The sequence below is a fragment of the Marmota monax genome, unplaced genomic scaffold (assembly GCF_021218885.2).
Source record: "Marmota monax isolate L192 unplaced genomic scaffold, Marmota_monax_Labrador192_F-V1.1 WCK01_AAM20220418_F8-fsc00079, whole genome shotgun sequence".
Classification (NCBI taxonomy): Eukaryota; Metazoa; Chordata; class Mammalia; order Rodentia; family Sciuridae; genus Marmota; species Marmota monax.
The window spans coordinates 8,535,424-8,554,490 of NW_026694099.1; the positions used below are offsets into that span (position 1 = coordinate 8,535,424).

At 38.7% G+C, this 19,067-nt stretch overlaps 2 protein-coding genes and 1 non-coding gene across 9 annotated transcripts in view; 2 read left to right on the forward strand and 1 right to left on the reverse strand.

Moving 5' to 3' along the window:
• Strn3 (striatin 3) overlaps positions 1-3,600 on the reverse strand; it is a 90,835-nt gene extending 87,235 nt beyond the window's left edge. For 2 of the 6 annotated variants that reach the window (XM_046465318.2, XM_058585853.1), the window contains exon 1: positions 3,115-3,598. In XM_046465318.2, coding sequence (XP_046321274.1) covers positions 3,115-3,396 — 282 coding nt within the window. In that variant the 5' untranslated portion in view covers positions 3,397-3,598. Of the gene's footprint in view, positions 1-3,114 lie in introns of all 6 variants that reach the window. The other 4 variants (XM_058585854.1, XM_046465319.2, XM_046465317.2 and 1 more) reach the window with 3 other exon arrangements.
• Positions 2,652-19,067, forward strand: part of Ap4s1 (adaptor related protein complex 4 subunit sigma 1) — a 33,144-nt gene continuing 16,728 nt past the window's right edge. The window contains exons 1-3 of one of the 2 annotated variants that reach the window (XM_046465321.2): positions 2,652-2,983; positions 15,703-15,909; positions 17,909-17,995. In XM_046465321.2, coding sequence (XP_046321277.1) covers positions 15,772-15,909; positions 17,909-17,995 — 225 coding nt within the window. In that variant the 5' untranslated portion in view covers positions 2,652-2,983; positions 15,703-15,771. Of the gene's footprint in view, positions 2,984-3,860; positions 4,331-15,702; positions 15,910-17,908; positions 17,996-19,067 lie in introns of those variants that run through there. The other variant, XM_058585855.1, reaches the window with a different exon arrangement.
• On the forward strand, positions 14,130-14,203 carry Trnap-agg (transfer RNA proline (anticodon AGG)). The gene has a single exon. It is a non-coding gene; the product is annotated as a tRNA-Pro (tRNA).

A 19,067-nucleotide genomic window follows, 5' to 3' on the forward strand; every position in this document is an offset into this window, starting at 1 on the left:
ATTCTCTCTGATACATGGATGCTAACCCACAAGGGAGAGTGAAGATGGGGAAGAACAGAAGTCCCCTGGATTAGATAAAGGGAAATGAAGGGAAGGGAGAGGTGAGGGGAATAGAAAAAGACAGCAAAATTAATCAGACATAACTCTCCTATACTTGTATATGAATATATGAGTGCACATCATGTACAACCACAAGAATAGAATCTAAATTAGAATAAGTTATACTGTGTATATATATCAAGATATACTCTACTATCATGTATCTAAAAAGAATTTTAAAAAATTATGTTGAGTTGGGCATTGTGGCACATGCATATAGTCCCAAATACTTGGGAGGGTGAGGTAGGAGGATTGCTTGAGCCCACGATTTCTTCCTGGCAAACGAGTCAGATCTTGTATCCAAAACAAAGAATTACATGTGTAGATGACCAGTGCACACACAAAAGTATGTAACAATGGTATGGGGGTGCATTATTCCTATGTTTTCGTAAAGTAAGTTTAAGTTTATAGTATTAATCCACTGATGTTTCACTTAAACAGCACATACATTTTCACACATTAATTTTATACACACATTCAACACATAAATTTTTAAATAGGCATCTCACAAAAAAATAAAATATTTATTTTTTTACTTGTAGTTGGACACAATACCTTTGTTTTATTTATTTATTTTTATGTAATGCCGAGGATTGAACCCAGGGCTTCGCACATGCTAGGCTAGTACTCTACCGCTGAGCCACAACCCCAGCCCCTCACAAACAATCTTATTATAATTGAAGGCACTTAACGCAAATTCAATATTCAACCAAACTTTCTGAAACCCTATTAATTCAGTAAAAAAATTTTAAGAAATACAGCACACACACAAAAAAAACACACAAACACAATCATGAACATTTTATTCCAATGAATCAGTATGAAATAAGGAAATCCCTGGGGGAAAAAAATTAAGAACCTACAAACTCTTTATCAATACTTCTTCAACACAATCAAAAAATATTATAATGGTTGTATCAGAGTAGATCAGCCAGGTGTGATGGCACACACCTGTAATCCCAGAGGCTCAGGAGGATGAGGCAGGAGGGTGGCAAGTTCAAAGCCAGCCTCAGCAATTTGTAATTTAGCAAGCTCCTGCCTCAAAAAATAAAATGGGATGGGGATTTGGCTCAGTGGGTAAGCACCTCTGGGGTTCAATTCCTGGAACCACACATACACAAAATACACACACACACACACACACACATCAACTGAAAGCAAGCAAGTAAAAGGAATCTTCCTTAAAGAACTTTTATGATGCTGTTAGGGAGAGGAGAAATGGAAGGGAAAATAAGAAAAAGCAGACAATATAGTTTTCATTAATGCAAAGATTTTAGTAATTTAGACATTTCTCAGCTCCTCACATTAATGAAACTTATGAAGGACGAATGCAATTACTACCTTGAAAACTGTTAAAAATCAAAACTTACGTACAACAGTACAAAGATAAAAAAAAAAAAATTGGTATCAGGAACTAGCGGAACTATTATTCAGTGGACCCAAAACTCAATGCAACTTTTTAAAATAGATGCACTACTACGATGGCGCTACTCACACAAAAAAGTTAGCAGCATAGCGTCCCATATAGTTGTATATCAACAGAACTACACGAATTCTAAGTATTTCAAAGCAGACTGTACATAAATTTACAAAAAACACAGGCAATTTTTACTTAAGCCCTTTGAAAATTTTTTAAAGCCCGTTTTTTAAAGCCCAAGAGTAGAGCAATGCACAAATCTAAAACAATGAATTGATTTAAAGTGTCAAAATGTAAGTGGTTTTACTTTTTTTTTTTTTTAAAGTCTAACCTCACCCACTTTGTAAACTCAATCAAAATCAAACTGAAGAGACTCATATTTATTTGAGGACATCCTTTCTACATAAATCTAACCTTTCCTCTTTCAACACATCTTCCTAATTATTCATCATAGGTATATGTGACAATGAACAATAATGCTTACACCCTAAGTATGTATGAAGAAAAAGTGCAACACTATTTAGATGCATGTTTAGATTTAACCCGGGAAGGGATTTAAAAATAAACACAAATATTTAAAAAATTAAACCTTTAAAAAAGATGCAGCAATTTTGAAACTCAAGACTTGAGCCCTAAACTAGTAAGAGTTTCCAAAAGTCGGTCATCTCAGCCTATCAAAGATTTAAATTAAGAGGAACAAGTCAGGCTCAATTATTAAAGAGTACTAAGAACATTTAACTTTGCTTCACGAGTTGGTACTGTGAAACAAGTATGTCATTTCAAACTAATACTAATTATCTTCTCAATCGTTTCACAAACACAACGGTCTTGTTTGGCTTTGTATAAAAATTAAAGGGATTGGGAGGAAGTCTGGTGAAGGTGTTACTCTAAAAAGAAAAATTCAGTGTTAAAAGTGTTGAAAAGTCAGCAACTAAGGAAGAACTAAAGGAAATCCAAGCGAGTAAAGCAGCACCCCAGATAAGTAGGAACTCAAGAGTTGACGGTGGAAAATGAAAACTTCCCAAGTCGGCCGCAAACTATAGTGCATGGTAACAGCCCAAGAAAAAAGCGTGACTGTCAAAGGGCAACTGCGTACCAAGTCACGGGGGAGGGGGACAGACAAGCCTAATCGGGAAAGGGGGGGTGGTCCAGGAAAAGGTGATAAACTGTTCTTCGCAGTTCAGGTCCTCGGGTTTTCAATTTCAAGAAGAATAAACAAGAGCAAACTCAGTACACAGCAGCCCGGCGCCGGACTCACGAAGAACAGCTCGGCCCCAAGGCCGAGAGGCCGGGGAAGGCCGCCTCCGGAGGAGCCCCCGCAGACGCCATACTAAAAGCCAAAATGGCTGCCCCAAGGAAGCCCGTACCGCGTAGCTAGTAAGGGTTGGAGAACAAGCTTCAGCGGGAAAGGGGGAGGGGGACCCTAGGAAGACCCGTCGCAGGACCATCATTCCCCGAGCCGCACAGGTATGTTCCTCTCGGCCTCCCAAGGAGAGGGCTCGGGCTGAAGGGAATCCCTGCCCCACATCCGCCCCCCCAGCCCCAGGCCGGGAACCTCTCTATGGTAGCCGTCCCGCACACTGACCCCAGCAAGGTACCTGCAGTTCGGCCCGCTCCACCTCCCAGTGCGCCCGCTCCATCTCGAACCGAGCCCACTCGTGCTGGATGTAGTGCAGTATCCCCGGAATAGTGTACTGCTGTGGCCGGGACAGCTCGGGGCCTGCCGGGGGACCGGCTCCCTCGGAGGCCGGAGGACCCCCGCCGCCCGCCGCTCCGTTGCCCCCCGGCGAAAGACTCAGGTTCCCCCCAGGTCCCTGCTGCTGCCGGGGAGGGGCCGTCATTCCCGGGCCGCCACCACCGCCTCCGGCAAGCTCGTCCATTGTGTGCGGGGCCCCGGCCGGGGCTCAGGGCTAGACGCCGACAGCTGGGGGAAGGGCCGTGGAAGGTGGCCCCGCGCCGACGGCGGGGCGGAGGCCGGCCGGGAGAGGGGCGGGGAGGGGGGGGTCGTTGCTATGTGCCTGCCGTGGGTCAGAGCAGGGAGCTGCCGGCCGCCGCCATTACAATCCCTCCTCCATCTGCCCGTCTCACTCACTCACTTTAGGGAAAGGGGGGCCGCAGCGGGGGGGGGGGAGAAGGGGCAGGGTTGGGAAAGGGATAGACGTAGGGCCGCTGCTCCCGCACAGCATGCCGGGTAGAGAACGCCGCTGCCGCCGCACGCTTAATAGCCAAATAGAGTCCGGCCTCACCCTACGCAGGCGCGCTGAGGACGCAGTTGATCGCAGTTAGAGGGCGGAGGAGTATGGGCCCCGCCCCTAAGCCCGCCCACAGACGGCTCCGGGTGTTCGTCTAGGCTATGGATTCTGGGGATCCCTTCGACTTTTTGGCAGCCGGATGGCCTCTGGCTCCGGGGTTGTGTCCTTCGTGTGGGCAGCCGTAGGGCGTCGTTTCCCAACCGACGGAGTCGGCCTTTTGCTTGCCTTTGGAGCTGGGGTTAAGCCCAGCTTGTCTTTGGCAGCAGCCAATCCTGGATTCCGGACGTTTCTCTTGCATTCCTAGCGTGTTTCAGGCAGTCCCAAAGGGTCAGGCCTGTTTCTGTGCCTGTCACTCGCTCTATCTTAGGTTTCTTAGCACCAGTCAGTTCCCGAGACTTAGATGTTCTTTTTGGGCAAACAGCCCAGATCCTTCCAGCCGTGGTGATTGATTCCTCGTCTTCGTTTGGGCTTTGGTCCCATTTCTGTGCACCCGTCTGCCTGTCGACCACTTTGCCTCTACTCTTCTTTCCTAATCTGGGATGGGCTGTGTTTTGGAAGTTTGGTAAGAGGAGCAGAAGCGATTCACTACGTAATATATACATAACCACTCAGGATGTAATTTGAAAGAGATAAATTAGTACATCTTATTTTATCGTGCCTGCTTTACTGTTACTAAAGTTTAATGAAGAGCAAATTGCTATTATTTATATATGAAATGAGGTCTTAGGTCACAGTACTATTAAGAACTATTTCTCCACATTATTAAAGTACTGATTCTTCATTTATTAGTGACCACATATCACCTGCTTATTCAGTCTTACTCGCTGAGGGCAAGGGACTATAGTACATAAAAAGCTCAGAAATACACAACATGCTGCCTCCATACCCAAATACTTACGTACTAAGAAACATTTTGCAAGAGGGTATGGTTGATATACATGATGATAGCATCAAAAGAAGAGGAAGGTGCACACTTAAATTTCCCACGGGTACCTTCTGTTCAAGAAAAGACTGGGATCTTAGGAAAGGAAAAAGAAAGGAAATTGTTTCTCTTATGTTATATATTTTATTAAGTAGTACTATATCTAAAGCCTAGCAGACATTCTCATACATTTTATTTAACTACCACATCCAGTCCTTTCTCCATTCATGACTTATTTTAAATCTTCCTACCTCAACTCTTCCTCCACCTCTCACAATCACTGCCACTTAAGTGGTCTTCCTCAAAGGCAGATATGATTTGTCATCTTCTGCTTAAAATATTTTAGTAGGGCTGGGGATGTGGCTCAAGCGGTAGCGCGCTCGCCTGGCACGCGTGCAGCCCGGGTTCGAACCTCAACACCACATACATAAACAAAAAAGATGTTGTGTCTGCCGAAAACTAAAAAATACATATTAAAATTTCTCTCTCTCTCTCTCTCTCTCTCTCTCTCTCTCTCTCTCTCTCTCTCCTCTCTCTCTCTCTTTAAAAAAAAAATATTTTAGTAATCTCCAAATTTAAAGCCCAAATTTAAGCTGGCATATAAAGATCCTTCAAAATTGTAAATTGTCCCAGCTACCTAATCTTTCATTACTCATCATGCCAACCAATTCTCTGCAGCCAAACTACTGGCTTTGGTTCCTCAAATGCATAATGCTGTTTCACTCCACAGTGATTTAACACATGCCATTTCTTCCATTCCTCCTTCAAAACTCAACTCCAGCATTACTTTCTCCAAGAAGTCTTCCAATTGCTCACAGACCATATTTTGTTCTTTATTAATAGTATTCATATACATAAAGATGCTCCTCCCCTTACAAAGGGTTACTTCCCCATAAACCCCTCATAAATTGAGATGATACACCTAATCTACTGAACATCATAGTTTAGCAAACCAGTATACAGTAGAGTGTCACCAAATATAACTAGCCTGAGAAAAGATCAAAATTCCAATATCTCTTTTGTGTGTTGATATAAATCAGGGACTAGCTTACTTATTACACTATTTAAATCATGTGTGTACTGGTCAGTAATGTACCAAACAACTATGAAAGCTAGAACTGCACATATGAGTATTCAATAAATTCTTGCTTCTTTCAGTTGTGATCCTCCTGTCTCATCCTCCCCAATTGCTGTGCTCGACCACTTCAATCATTAGAACACTGCAGTGAGTTTCTAGAATTTTGTCCTCTGTAGGTAAAGAACTTTCCCAGGCCACATTATCATTTACCTCACCCAACTGGAATTCCCGACTTAATCTGTAGCTGAGTCATTTCCTCTCTTCTGTCTCACCTTTGAAATTTCCTATTTGTTCTTTTAGTCCTGTTCATCTCTCTTTCCCTGCCCATAGATTCTTTCGGAAAGTATCTTTATATCTTTGATAAGTTTAGAATTTTAGAGTGTTTTTTTCCCCTTTTCCCATTGCTAATCTTTAGTACCTGTGTGTTTTTACTTTTTTTTTTTTTAATTTTGACCAGAGGGACTTATCTTATTTTATTTACATATATTATGTCAACAAAGAATGATAAGGAACTCCAGACTTTTTTTTTAACAGTGGTTTTTTTAAAAAATATTTTTTAGTTGTTGATGGACCTTTATTTTACTTATTTATATGTGATGCTGAGAATCGAACCTAGTACCTCATGCATGCTAGGTAAGCGTGTCACCACTGAGCCACAATCCCAGCCCAGGAACTCCAGACTTTTAAATAAGTCAGGAATAGAAAACACTAAGATGTCTTATTACGAAATATTCCACTATCTTATATACACAGAGTTTTGACTCTGCCTCTGAGAATTGAATAGCTTCTTGTAATTACTCACCTAAATATATAGTTTTATATCTTCCTGAGCACATACCTGGCCTCCTTCTACAAAAAAATTCAAACTGGTTCATAAACACTAATTTAGACATAGGGTTTGCATCATCTGCAAAGGTTTTGACAAATATTTTTAGCTCCACGGTGGAAAGAGAAAACTGAGATAAAGAATCCTTGGTCACTTTAGCCAAGTCCTTAGTAGGGCAGAAAGTGGTTCCCACTTAGTGAGTGTGAATGTGTATTGGGAAACAAGAAATAAAGTCTCCCTTCACTAAATTGGTTCCCACTATCTTATTGATTGGTTCAATATTGCTGTCTCTGGTTCCCAAGTTATTTGCATGTTTGAAATCATTTTTACGTAGTTTAAGTCATTTCAGAGTAATTCAGTGATGACACTGTGCTTACATTTATAAACAGAGAACAAATATTACAGCCCAGAGGAGTAGACTGATGTGTTCAAAACCAAAGGTACAAACTAAGTGACATACCAAACACAAAAGAAGGAATCTGCGACAGCAGCACCAAGGTTTAACATACCAAATGAGATCAGATAGCTCCTTCTCATTGTAGTAATTGCCTGTGGCTAAGAAAATTACAGCAATACTTGTAGAACACTCGATTCATTCAAATAATATCTTGTATGCAAAAGAAAAAGGAAAGAACCTTCAAAGACTATAGAAAAGTCTAGACATCAAAATCTTTAAGAAACTCAGGATGCTATATCAAATTCTAGTCCAAGTTCATTCCGGAATTGTCTCCTGGGTAATATGAGGCAGAAAAAAAGTAGGCTGTGATAATATTGTATAATACCTAATTCATAGAGATGTCAAAATTGAAAAGGAAAAAAAAAAAAAAAAAGATTGTCTTGATCCAAGTCTTTCCTGGACATTGACTAAGAATGAATAACCAGGTCTATAAACATGTTAACAAAATGACTGGAAAATGTGACTGAGTGGGAAACTGACAAAACTTTTCAACAAGCTTGGATGGAAATATGGTTTGTCTCCCATTGTAGCAGCAGGGGAGAATGTTCAAAAGAATGATACCAGACATGGATATATGGCCTGGGAATTCTATGTTAAAGACAGTGTTCTCTTTGGAGAATGTTTTGTTGTTGTTGTTTTTGTTTTGTTTTGTTTTGTTTTATTCTGGTGCTAGGGTTGGAACCCAGGGTCTTATGCATGTTAGGTACATGCTCTGCCACTGAGCCATACTCTCAGCCTCTGGAGAATGTTTTGGTAAAATTTAACAACAACAACAACAACAAACATTTTTTACAATAACGTGTTTTTAAATGATGGTAACTTTTAATTTTCTTTCTATCAATGGGCCAACCTAAGATACATGACAATATTCTACAAAAAAAGATTGAAAAATTTGTTAGGGACATTTTAAAATAACTCCTATTGCTTTTTGTTGTTTCCCTTATTTTAACTAGCTCTCTTCAGTGGAGGATCTGCCTTTCTGCCATCAAGTATCCACCAGGGGTTTCTGAGAGCTTTAGGTTCCTTAATGGTACCTTCCCTTGAACTCATTGCAAAAGGGACTCTGGGCCTCTTCCCAAGTCCCCCTATTGTTCTTATAGTCACATTCACTCCCAGCAGAACTCTTTCCCTTGGGTAGTGATTGTTGTTTCTGGGTTTCTTGGCATTTTTGACCCTCACAAATCCTCATTTTCTAACCTCCACTTCTGCCAGTCCCTGCTCTTCTTAAGCACTCTTTCCTCCTCTTCTTCTTCCTCTCCCTCTCCTCTTATTGCCCTATTTCTTAGTGCTACCTTAGTTTTTCCTACCCATTGGTACTCTAGAGTGCTTTACCCAGGATGTTTCTTCTCTTGGTTTTATTGACTGTACATATTTTCTTTTGCTTCTGGCTGGGTGCAGTGGTGCATGCCTGTAATCCCAGCAGCTCAGGAGGCTGAGACAGGAGGATCACAAGTTCAAACCCAGCCTCAACAACCGCGAGGTGCTAAGTAACTCAGTGAGACCTGTCTCTAATGAAATAAAAAAATTGGGCTGGGAATGTGGCTCAGTGGTTGAGTGCTCCTGAGTTCAATCTCTGGTACCTCCCTCCCCCTAAAAAAAAGTGCTTCTGGGCAAAGGGCAGTCAAGGAGGCCATCAAAGGCTGTGCTCTACCCTGAAATCTGATCTGAACCAGAATAGTACTAAGTTCAGATATGAGTCTGAAAACTTGCCTTGGTGAGCATTTGCCTAGTATGTTTTACTTTTTGGAAGTAGGAAGATTAGCTCAACTCTATGAAGAGCAAGTCAGACTTAGGGATTTTGGAAGCATTAGATATAATAACAAATGTAGAGAACATAGCAGTTTGACCTTTACTAAATTTTCATAATTATTTAATTGAGCCATTTCTTAAGCATTGTAGGATCCATGTTGATATCAACAAAAAGTAAATAATCTATTAGAATTGTGCCTTTTGTGTTAAGCTCCAGGGTCAAGACTGAAACACCAAAACATGCAATAAAAGCTTTTACACAGAGTATAACTGGCCAGAGTTAGATTTATACTAGTGAATTGGGAATGAAATTGTGCCTCCATGGTCCTTGTACAGATATCACTGAATTACTAGTCCTGAGGAAAATCCAGAAGTAATGAGCATTGAGTGTGGGAGCACAGACTAATTGAAATTGGATCCTTCCTCTACCATTTTACATAGTGACCTTTGGCAAGTATATTTTCACATCCATAAAGTTTTTGGAGATAAAAACCATCTCTAACTTGCAGGGCTCTTAGGAGGATTATATAAATGTGGGCAAAGTGTTCAAGCAGCACCTGGCACCTAAGCAAGCATTGTATGAATGTTGTCTACTATTATTTCTCTTTCTGAACTGGGGAGTTGAGTCACATTAGGACAGTATTTGGGAGTCTTTTTTATTCTACAGTATTTGGGAGTCTGTTTTATTCTACAGTATTTGGGAGTCTTCTGTCCTTGTTTATTTATTCTATCATGTATTTATGTCCATATACGATTATGTATATTTATTTTATACTTTGGGTTATAATCCAACATTGTGTTGTTCAAATTATTCTTATCTTTGACTGTTGGGAGCTCTTCCAGATTGTTCCATTGGCCTACAGCTCTTTTGAGATATAATTCACAAACTGTAAAGTTCATTCAATGTATACAATTCAATGGCTTTTTCCTATACTCACTGTTTATGGAACTATTCTTACCATCCCTTACGTCTTAGACATAACTTTCTGAACCCTATGCCCCCCGAATCTTCTTGGCTGTCTCTTTAGATTTGCCTCCTTTAGATATTTCGTGTAATGGAGTTATACAATATGTCATCCTTTATGACTGGCTTCTTTCAATTAGCAAATATTTTCAAGATGAATCAGTCAGGTCTATTTTTAATCTTTACCTATTTAGATGTTTCCTTTACATAGTTGTAATCTATATGAATGTAGAATTGGTATTCTGATTTTGTGACTTAACATTGTTTTATATACATTTTCCCATTCTTCTGCATAGTCTGTTTATTTTCATTTTCCAGTTTTTATTTTTTTTTAAGTTATCAATGGACCTTTATTTTATTTATTTATATATGATGCTGAGAATCAAACCCACTGCTTCACACATGCTAGGCAAGTGCTATACCACTGAGCTACAACCCCAGCCCCTTCTTGCTCTTAATTTTAATAAAAGACATCACGCTGGTGTTAATTTTGATACATAACAATTCTGGATTGTTATCTCATCTTGCAATATCTGGGATTGTCCCGTGTTTCACTGTTACAGTGTTATGAACATTTTTGTGCATGTAGATTTTTAATTACACCTTAGGATAAATTCTTAAGACTGGAATGCTAGAGTTAAAAGAATCATTTTCAAGGTTCCTTTAATGTTGCAATTGACCAGATCATACTGCAGAAAATTATAACAATTTAAAACACCACTAAAAATCTAGACATATAAATGTTGATATGATTCCCTATAACCTTGTCAACTCTTTTATAATTTAATATACATAAAGGGAAGAAATGAAAAGTCAGCATGCTAAATGTTTTTCAAGAACTATTCATATAGCTAGGCATGGTAACTCAGGTTTGTAATCTCAGCTACTGAGGAAACTGAAGAAGGAGGATCACAAGTTTGAGGCCAGCCTAGCAACTTAATGAGACGCTGACTCAAAATAAATAAAAAATTTAAAAATGGACTGGGAATGTTGCTTAGTGGTAGAGCACCCCTGGGTTTAATCCCCAGTATACTGGAAATGAAAAAAAAAATGTTGTAGCTGGTTTTCTTCTGGTATAAAATTTACTTATAATGAATTACATTAGTCTTTATATTTGCTGAATTCTGGCAATCCATACATCTGTGTAACAAAAATCCCTCACAACTATGTATTTTTACAAAATGAAATGTCATTTTGAAAAATCAGAGTGCAATATAAGTAGTATGGGTAAGTAGTGTTTGTGAACTTTTGTTTCAGATTTATACATATCTGTACAGTGGATCACAATGTAAAATATCTCTGTCACAGTCATAATAAAAAAGTTTCACATAGGCATGGTGGCATACTCCTGTAATCCCAGCAGCTCCAGAGGCTGAGGCAGGAGGATCACAAGTTCAAAGCCAACCTTAGAAATTTAGCAAGACCCTAAGCAACTCAGCAAGATCCTGTCTCTAAATAAAAAGGGCTGGGGATATGGCTCAGTGGTTAAGTGCCCCTAGGTTAAATCCACAGTACCCCTCAAAAAAGTCTGAATCACAGTTCTTATAGAGGACTTCAACAGGTAATCAAATAATAATCACATACATTATAGACAGGATAATTAGCTTTTTGTAGATGGAAAGGAGACTGGAATAGGCAGGAAAGGATTCACCAAGGAAAGTGATATGTTATTTATGATGTTGGCCCTTTAGCACTTGCTGCCTGCCACCTGTTGAGCTCTATTCTGAGAATGTTACATATCCTAACTCATTTAATCCTCACAGCAACCTAGTGGGTAAGTACTATTATTATTCACATTGTACAGGAGACTGAGCTCAAAATAATTAAGTATCTTGGGGCCAAGGTTGTAGCCCAGTGGTAGTGTACTTGCCTAGCATATGGGAGGCACTGGATTCAATTCTCAGCACCACATAAAAATAAAATAAAGGGGAACTGGGGCTGGGGCTTAGTTGTAGAGTGCTTTCCTAGCATGTGTGAGGCACTGGGTTCAATCCTTAGCTCCACATAAATAATAAATAAATAAATTTAAGATATTATGTCCATCTACAACTAAAATTAAAATGTTTAAACAAAAAATAAATAAAAGGTACTGTCCATCTACAACTATATATATATATATATATATATATATATATATATATATTTTTTTTTTTTTTTAAATCACTTTTATTTCTAGAAGCTACATGTTCTACTCTTTTTTGGAAGGAAGGTACCAGGGATTAAACTCAGGGTCACATCCCCAGCCCTATTTTGTATTTTATTTAGAGACGGGGTCTCACTGAGTTGCTCTGCACCTCACTTTTGCTGAGGCTGGCTTTGAACTCACTATCTTCAGCCTCCTGAGCTGGGATTACAGGTGTGCACCACTGCACCCAACATGTTCTATTCTTTCATGCGGTGATTTATTTGGTATTTTCCAGATTTATTGTGCAGAAGCATTAGAAAAGAGAATACCAACATTATTAAATGTAAATGATGGTTTCATGCCAGTAATACACTGAGTGAGGCAAAAAGGCAATGTGATAAATTAAAGACAGCATTATGAGTCAGGAGATCAGAATTCAGGATTTCATTCTACATCTGCAAAATGAAGGGAGTACACATCAGGAATGACAAATATAAGGTGCATATGTTGTCACTCCCTATTTCCTAACTCACAATCGACAGTAATCATTCATAGCATCCTTTGTTTTGAACTTCCGTGCAGCTCCAGAATCCTCTCAGGGCAGTTCATTGTAGTTAGTCAGCACCCAGGTCAAAACCTATTTGCCATCTTTAGACGACAGTCTGTAAAGACTTCCGGTTCTAACTCCCAGAAAGACACCATCACAAATATGAAAACTGCCCAGTTTAATATGTACTTCTGTCTTTTCTCTGAGTATTAAGTTTATGCCATGTAGGATCCTGGGAAATGGACGTGTTCTGCTATGAATCTACCAGTCTCTCTCATCTTGGCTTTCAAAGCATGTTCATGCCAAACCAAGAAAAGTTCTTGTTTGATTTACCTTTCTTTCATCTAGATTCTCTGCTAGGGCATCCTAGCATCCTTTATATTGTACTTTCCCTAATGCCTTTTTCTTTATTTATTCTTCCTTGTTTTTCATATACATTCACAAAAGCTTTTGAGTCTACAATCTCCTAACTTTCTGGTGATTAGAATGTCTTCCCTGGCCTTGTATATTACTGAATGCAACGAATTTCTAAACAGGAAGTTCATACCTGCTCCCTGACCACTCCCCATATTTGAGCATATTCCTTCTTATTGTCTTAACTTCAGTTTCATAATTATTTGATATCCCTCCTTCCTGATGATTACTAACCAGAATAGGTGTTTACAGCATTCATCTCCAGTTCTCAAACATGTATTTCTTTCTTAAGTCTCCACATTGTTTTGGCATTATATATTTTAGAGTAGAAATACAATTGTGCTTCTCCACTTTATTACCACCAGGTTATCCTATAATTGTAAATTGTGTAATTGTTTATGAGCTTGCAGAGAAACAAAGATGTATTGAAGTCTTTAGGTGCCTTTAGATGTTCTATTGAAAGTTTGCATCCTAATGAGTATGAACTAACATGTCCTTGTTTGTTGTCCTTGCTCTTAAGGTCAGTGAGAAGGAATGCTGGTCTTGTAAGGTGGAAACCAATTTGATCCCTTGGTGTAACATCTCATTGGGATCATTTTACAACTCATTTTACCATTTAATGCGACCAGGGCATTGAAAGCCAAGGTTTGTCGATGAGTATCTTACAGAGTTTTTGTTTTGTTTTTTTTAATCTGGCAGTTGAAATCTAAATATATGATTATAATTTTTAACTATCATAAAGTTGGTTTTAAAACAACTTTGCTAAATAGGAATAAAAGAAAGAAAAGGGATTGGGTATATAGCTCAGTTGGTAGAGTGCTTGCCTCGCATGTACAAGGAGGCCCCAGAGTTCAATCCTCAGCACCACACACCAAAAAAAAAAAAAAAAAGTCTAAGAAAAGAAAAAAAGAAAGAAGGAGTGAATCATAATTTTAGCTTCCTAGTCACCTACTATAATGTACTAGCAATAATTTGTAAGGAGAATAAAAGTGACACTTAATACCAAATGATCAAACACCATGAAGACTGTCGCAATCCTGCCCACAGTGTAATGAGCTTATCTTCCTGGAAAAGGGAGTGAATGACCACAAGCCTCCCCCACAGCCCAGCTGTCATATCCCTGGCTGAGCTGGTCTAGATAACATCCTGTTCTGCACAGTGAATGAATGCTTGCAACCCCAGGCTTTGCCATGTGGGGCCTGGCTCTTTATAGCATAGTGTTTGGAATTGTGAGTAACCACCTGTCTGATAGGGTTTAGGAAATAAAAGATGTTAGAGTGGAGGTATAGCTCAGTGGTATAGGGTGTTTGCCTAGGATGTACAAGGTCCTGGGTTTAATACCCAGTACCTCCTCTGAAAAAAGGAGAGGAGCTGGGAGGGTAAAAAATAACAATAGAAAATTTAGGATGAGTATTATCCCATAATGTTGTTTCTAGTTGCACCACGGAAATACCAGGCCATTTAGATCTTTTGGTGAATGCATGTGATCTCCTCTCATTCTTACACCTCACACATAGTCATCTAACTGGGTTCAGAAAGGCCTAGCAACTTGGAGTCACATGGCATGGCAGGTATGTGGCAAAGCTATGATCTCAGAGCCAGGTCTGTCTTTTTTTTTTTTTTTTTTTTTTTTTTGATGGTGCTGGGGATTGAACCCAGAACCTTGTGCATGCAAGGCAAGCACTCTACCAACTGAACTATATCCCTAGCCCCAGTTTGTCTTATTGTAGTCTAAGCTTTTAGGTGACACATTCTTCTTATTTCAAGCAATCAAAAACCCTAAAGAAAAACACTGGTGTTGGGCTTGACTTAGCTATTTTGTCCAGTGTACAACTAACTAACCCTTTCTCAGTAATCAGTAATAGAAAGGGCTAGTTAGTTGTACACTGGACAAAATAGCTAAGTCCCAGGCTCTGTACTTATCTAGGATTCTGATTAGTTCTATAACCATACATTTGCCAAAAGTACAATTCTTCCATGCAATCTGCTTATTTCAGTAGAGCTTAGTTTACTATGGATTATTAACTTCACTTTCAAACAGATATGGATGTCTCATCAAAACAAATATTTAATGTTTTATACTTAAAAAAGCCGTAAAGTAGATCAAGCCCTGTTAAGTCATCCTCTACCTGGTGTTCTAACAGTTGAGTCTTTTTCAGACTGACTCTTCACAGTCATCTTCCAACCAGCATTGTTAAGATAGATGTAAATATTCATTGGGGTGACCAAGCCCTATAGTGATCTTTCCCTCCTTTTTAACATATATGAGCAGCTTAATTTTCTGAGACCTTTCTTGTTGCCCTCTGAACTGCAACCAGTGAACTTTCCAGAGCTTTTTTCTCAACCTAAAGCCTCTCCTTCTAGATCATCCTTCAAGAAGTTGCTCAAATTTCCCCTCTCTGGGAAGTCCTTCTTGACTCTCTTGCACCATTCCTTGCTCCTTCCTTCTGTGCTCCTAAGCAAATGCACTGGCCCCAGTTATAATTCATCACTTTGCATTACTGATATTTACTTATCTGTTTAGCACCTTTAGTTAGTATAAAAGTTGGAAGATCAAAAACATCACCTCTTCATCTCCCTATTCTTCTGATACTTAACACAAAGTTGGTGTCCAGCAAAACAGATGAATAACTTGAGTGAATATGAGTAGCGGTATTTGGATGCTGAAAAGTGATTCAGAAGATAACTAATGAAAATTTGTTTGGTTATTATTAATTAAAACCTTATTCAGTTTGTAGGAGTGAAGACCAATATTATCAAATGATATTTTATTTACTTCTGGTTCATCTATAGAACAGACAATATGATTGAGAAATTTAATCTTATCTTTCTGTTATTTTTCTATTCTCCAGGTTCCAATGACAGCCATCCCTTGCTATAACTTTTAAACTGTATTTGGAAAAACACTGGCCAGGAAAAAAATGATAAAATTTTTCCTTATGGTGAATAAACAAGGCCAGACCCGACTTTCTAAGTACTATGAGCATGTGGAGATTAATAAGCGAACACTTCTGGAAACAGAAGTCATAAAGAGTTGTCTCTCTCGATCCAATGAACAGGTAAGTTTCTGAAGCTCTCTTTTATCTCTGCAGTCAACTCAGCCTTGACAGATCTGTTATTACTTAGTCTCAAGGGCCATCATTTTCTCTGGACTGTATTCCTTCAACAGCTATTAGGGAAAACAAGGAATGAAATACAATGAAAACGAAAGGAAGCATAGCTCTCTTTATATCTCCTTAAGAGAATAAATACAAGAAAAAACAGGAAAAGTCTTGGGTTGTTATTTAGGTTAGCATATTTGTCTCAGTTCACCATGAAAGTGGCAGCTAAATTTACTCCTGCTAGTACATATAATCTTTCTTTTGTTCATATAAATTCAGTCCTTGGAACTGTTAGGAGTGCCTATAGCAGGTGGCTTTCTGAAGCCAAAAAATGAAGGTCAGGTGGCTGACATGGAGGTGACTATTCAAAATCTATTTTATACTGGAGAATAATAATATGATTCCTGTGGAGAGGACAATTTTTATCTGCTTATCTTTCTTATAAATACATCACCAATGATTTAAAGGCAAAATAAACTTGCTCTTAACTATTTTATTATGTAGATGGGGGAATAGAAGTTAAAAATTCATGTGAAATAGCAAATCTATCTATCCTGCCAAAATTTGGTGATTAAATAAAAGTATTAGAATAACAAATAGGAATTGGAGATAGGGATTCTGGGGCTTGAACCCAGAGCTTTGTGCATGCTAAGCACACACTAAGCTACATCCTAGCCCATGAAAAGGAATTTTTAAAACTGAGTCTATTTTCACAGAGAACTTCAGAGAATTATTAAATCCAGGTCCTAAATGTCAAATCTATAGGAAAACACTCAACAACTGAGGCAAAATCAGAAAGCTTATCATTATAAATGATAATTAATCATTCATTAATTTTCTTCATTCTCCATTTCATTGCATATATAGAAAGACTGCCTGTAGAAACCACTACTAAGCCATAAAATGTTAAGCTAATCAGTGCTCAGACATTACATGTTGCAAATGTGTTTCCCTTGGCTTCTAAATTGATTTTCCAATTGAAACATCTCAGAGTTCCTCTTTGAATTACTACTTTGGCCTTCTATGGCACACTGGTTTATGGTGTCAGATGGAAACAACTGTTACAGGGCTGTTGATAGCCACATGCTTTAAGTAAACACATTTAGAAGCATTCCTGTTTCAATATTTCTGCAGAATGCAGGCACTCCACAATTTCAAACATCATTTACACTCATAGTTAACCCTTTGAAATATAGGCTTTGGACTAAATATATATACTCTTAGGTATTTTTGAAATATACTATTATTTTAGATTTTAAAAAGAACCCACTATGCTGGGCACAGTGGTACATCCCAGCAATTTGGGAGGCTGAGATAGGAGAATTGTGAGTTCAAGGCCAGGTTCAGCAACTTAGGGAGACCCTGTCTCAAAATAAAAAATAAGAAGGGCTTCGGATGTGACTCAGTGGTAAAGAACCCCAGGGTTAGAGACCCAGTATCCAAAAAACAAACCAAAAACAAAAACCTAGTAGCTGCTAGGCTTTTGGCATAACGAGGTTACAAAATATTCTAATATCAACATAGTTATTATTTTACCCACAAAAGTTCTTGATACTTTTTGATACTTGATACTTTTTTTAATATTAGAAACTCCTAAGAGCCTTTGAAAAAAAATGTTTTTCAGTTTTTTTCAAATAAATTGCATAAAAAGAAAATCTTTTCACAATGAAGGCAATTTAAAATGCTGGTTATTCATTAGCTTTGTCTGCTGATTTCCACATAGCCAAGTAAAGGAATGAGGAGTACATGTGAGAACCCATGTGATCACTCACTTTTTTTCCCAGACTGTTTCTCCAACTCCCCCTAGAGATGCTTCCAAGTAGTCCCCTGAATGTTATGAGAATGTTATGTATTTCTTGGAGTGTGTTGGCAGATACTCAACCTAGAAATTATGCATGCCATTTTGGAGAAGTCTCTGTCGACCAAAGGTACTAATATCTAATTGTGTTTCATCTAGTGCTCTTTTATTGAATATAAGGATTTTAAGCTGATATATCGGCAATATGCAGCTCTCTTCATTGTGGTTGGAGTTAATGACACTGAGGTAAGATACTAAGAGTATTTGGAAAATACAAGATACTTAGAGATAACAGTCTGATCTTTATTCCTCCCTATGTTGACATTTTCTTACTACTGGCCTAAGAATTGTTATGACTCTTTTCCAGAATGTATTTGGTTTCTTTTTTTTTCTTAGAATTCTTTTTGTAGTGCTGGATCCTATCCCCCAAACCCGCCCCTACATTTTTTTTTTTTTTTTTTGAAACAGGGTCTAACTAAGTTGCAATCCTTGAACTTGAATGTACAATCCTCCAGCCTCCCAGTAGTTGGGATTATAGGCACGCATCACAGCACTTCTCTAGGATCTTGGTTTCTATCAAGGTGGGAAAGTTCTATGGAAGAGATATATGTAGAATGTTTGTTTGGATTACATGAGCAGCTTATAAAATGGAGAAAATTAAAACCCCAGAGTGCCCTTCTGGGTTTTGTTTGGTTTTTGTTTGTTTGTTTGTTTGCAGCACTGGGAATTGAACCCACGGCCTCACATATGCTAGGCAAATACTCTATCACTGAGCCACATCCCAGATGCCTTCCAGTTTTTCTGTTCTGCTTTTTTTTTTACTTTTTTTTTTTTTTTTTTTTTTGAGGCAATTTCTCACTGTGTTTCCCAGGCTGGTGTCAAATTTGAGGGCTCAAATAGTTGGGATTATAGGTATATGCCACCACACTAGCTAGTGTCTTCCTTTATCCTAACCAAGTCCAGTGTCCTGCTCTTGTTCTGTCTGATAGTGGGGTAGCTCAGACAAACAGAGGCCAATCAGTTATGACACTGAACATGAGCTTACATATCAAAAATCAGAGCAAACTATATGATTGTCCTATGTTTATATCTCCTAAAGTTAGTTCCTCTTCAGGAGTGTTCATCCCAGTTCCAGGTATTTCAAATATAAAATGTTCTGAAATCTCAGTTGATTGCTTTTATCCATAAGGCACTTTGAGTGGTTTCCCCATCTTCACAGACAGAAAAATGATGGTGCAAAGAATCTGGAAAATGCTTGAGCCAGTAGATGATGAAGTCAGGAAGTAGAGCACAAAGCCTTGACACTGGGATCTGAAGT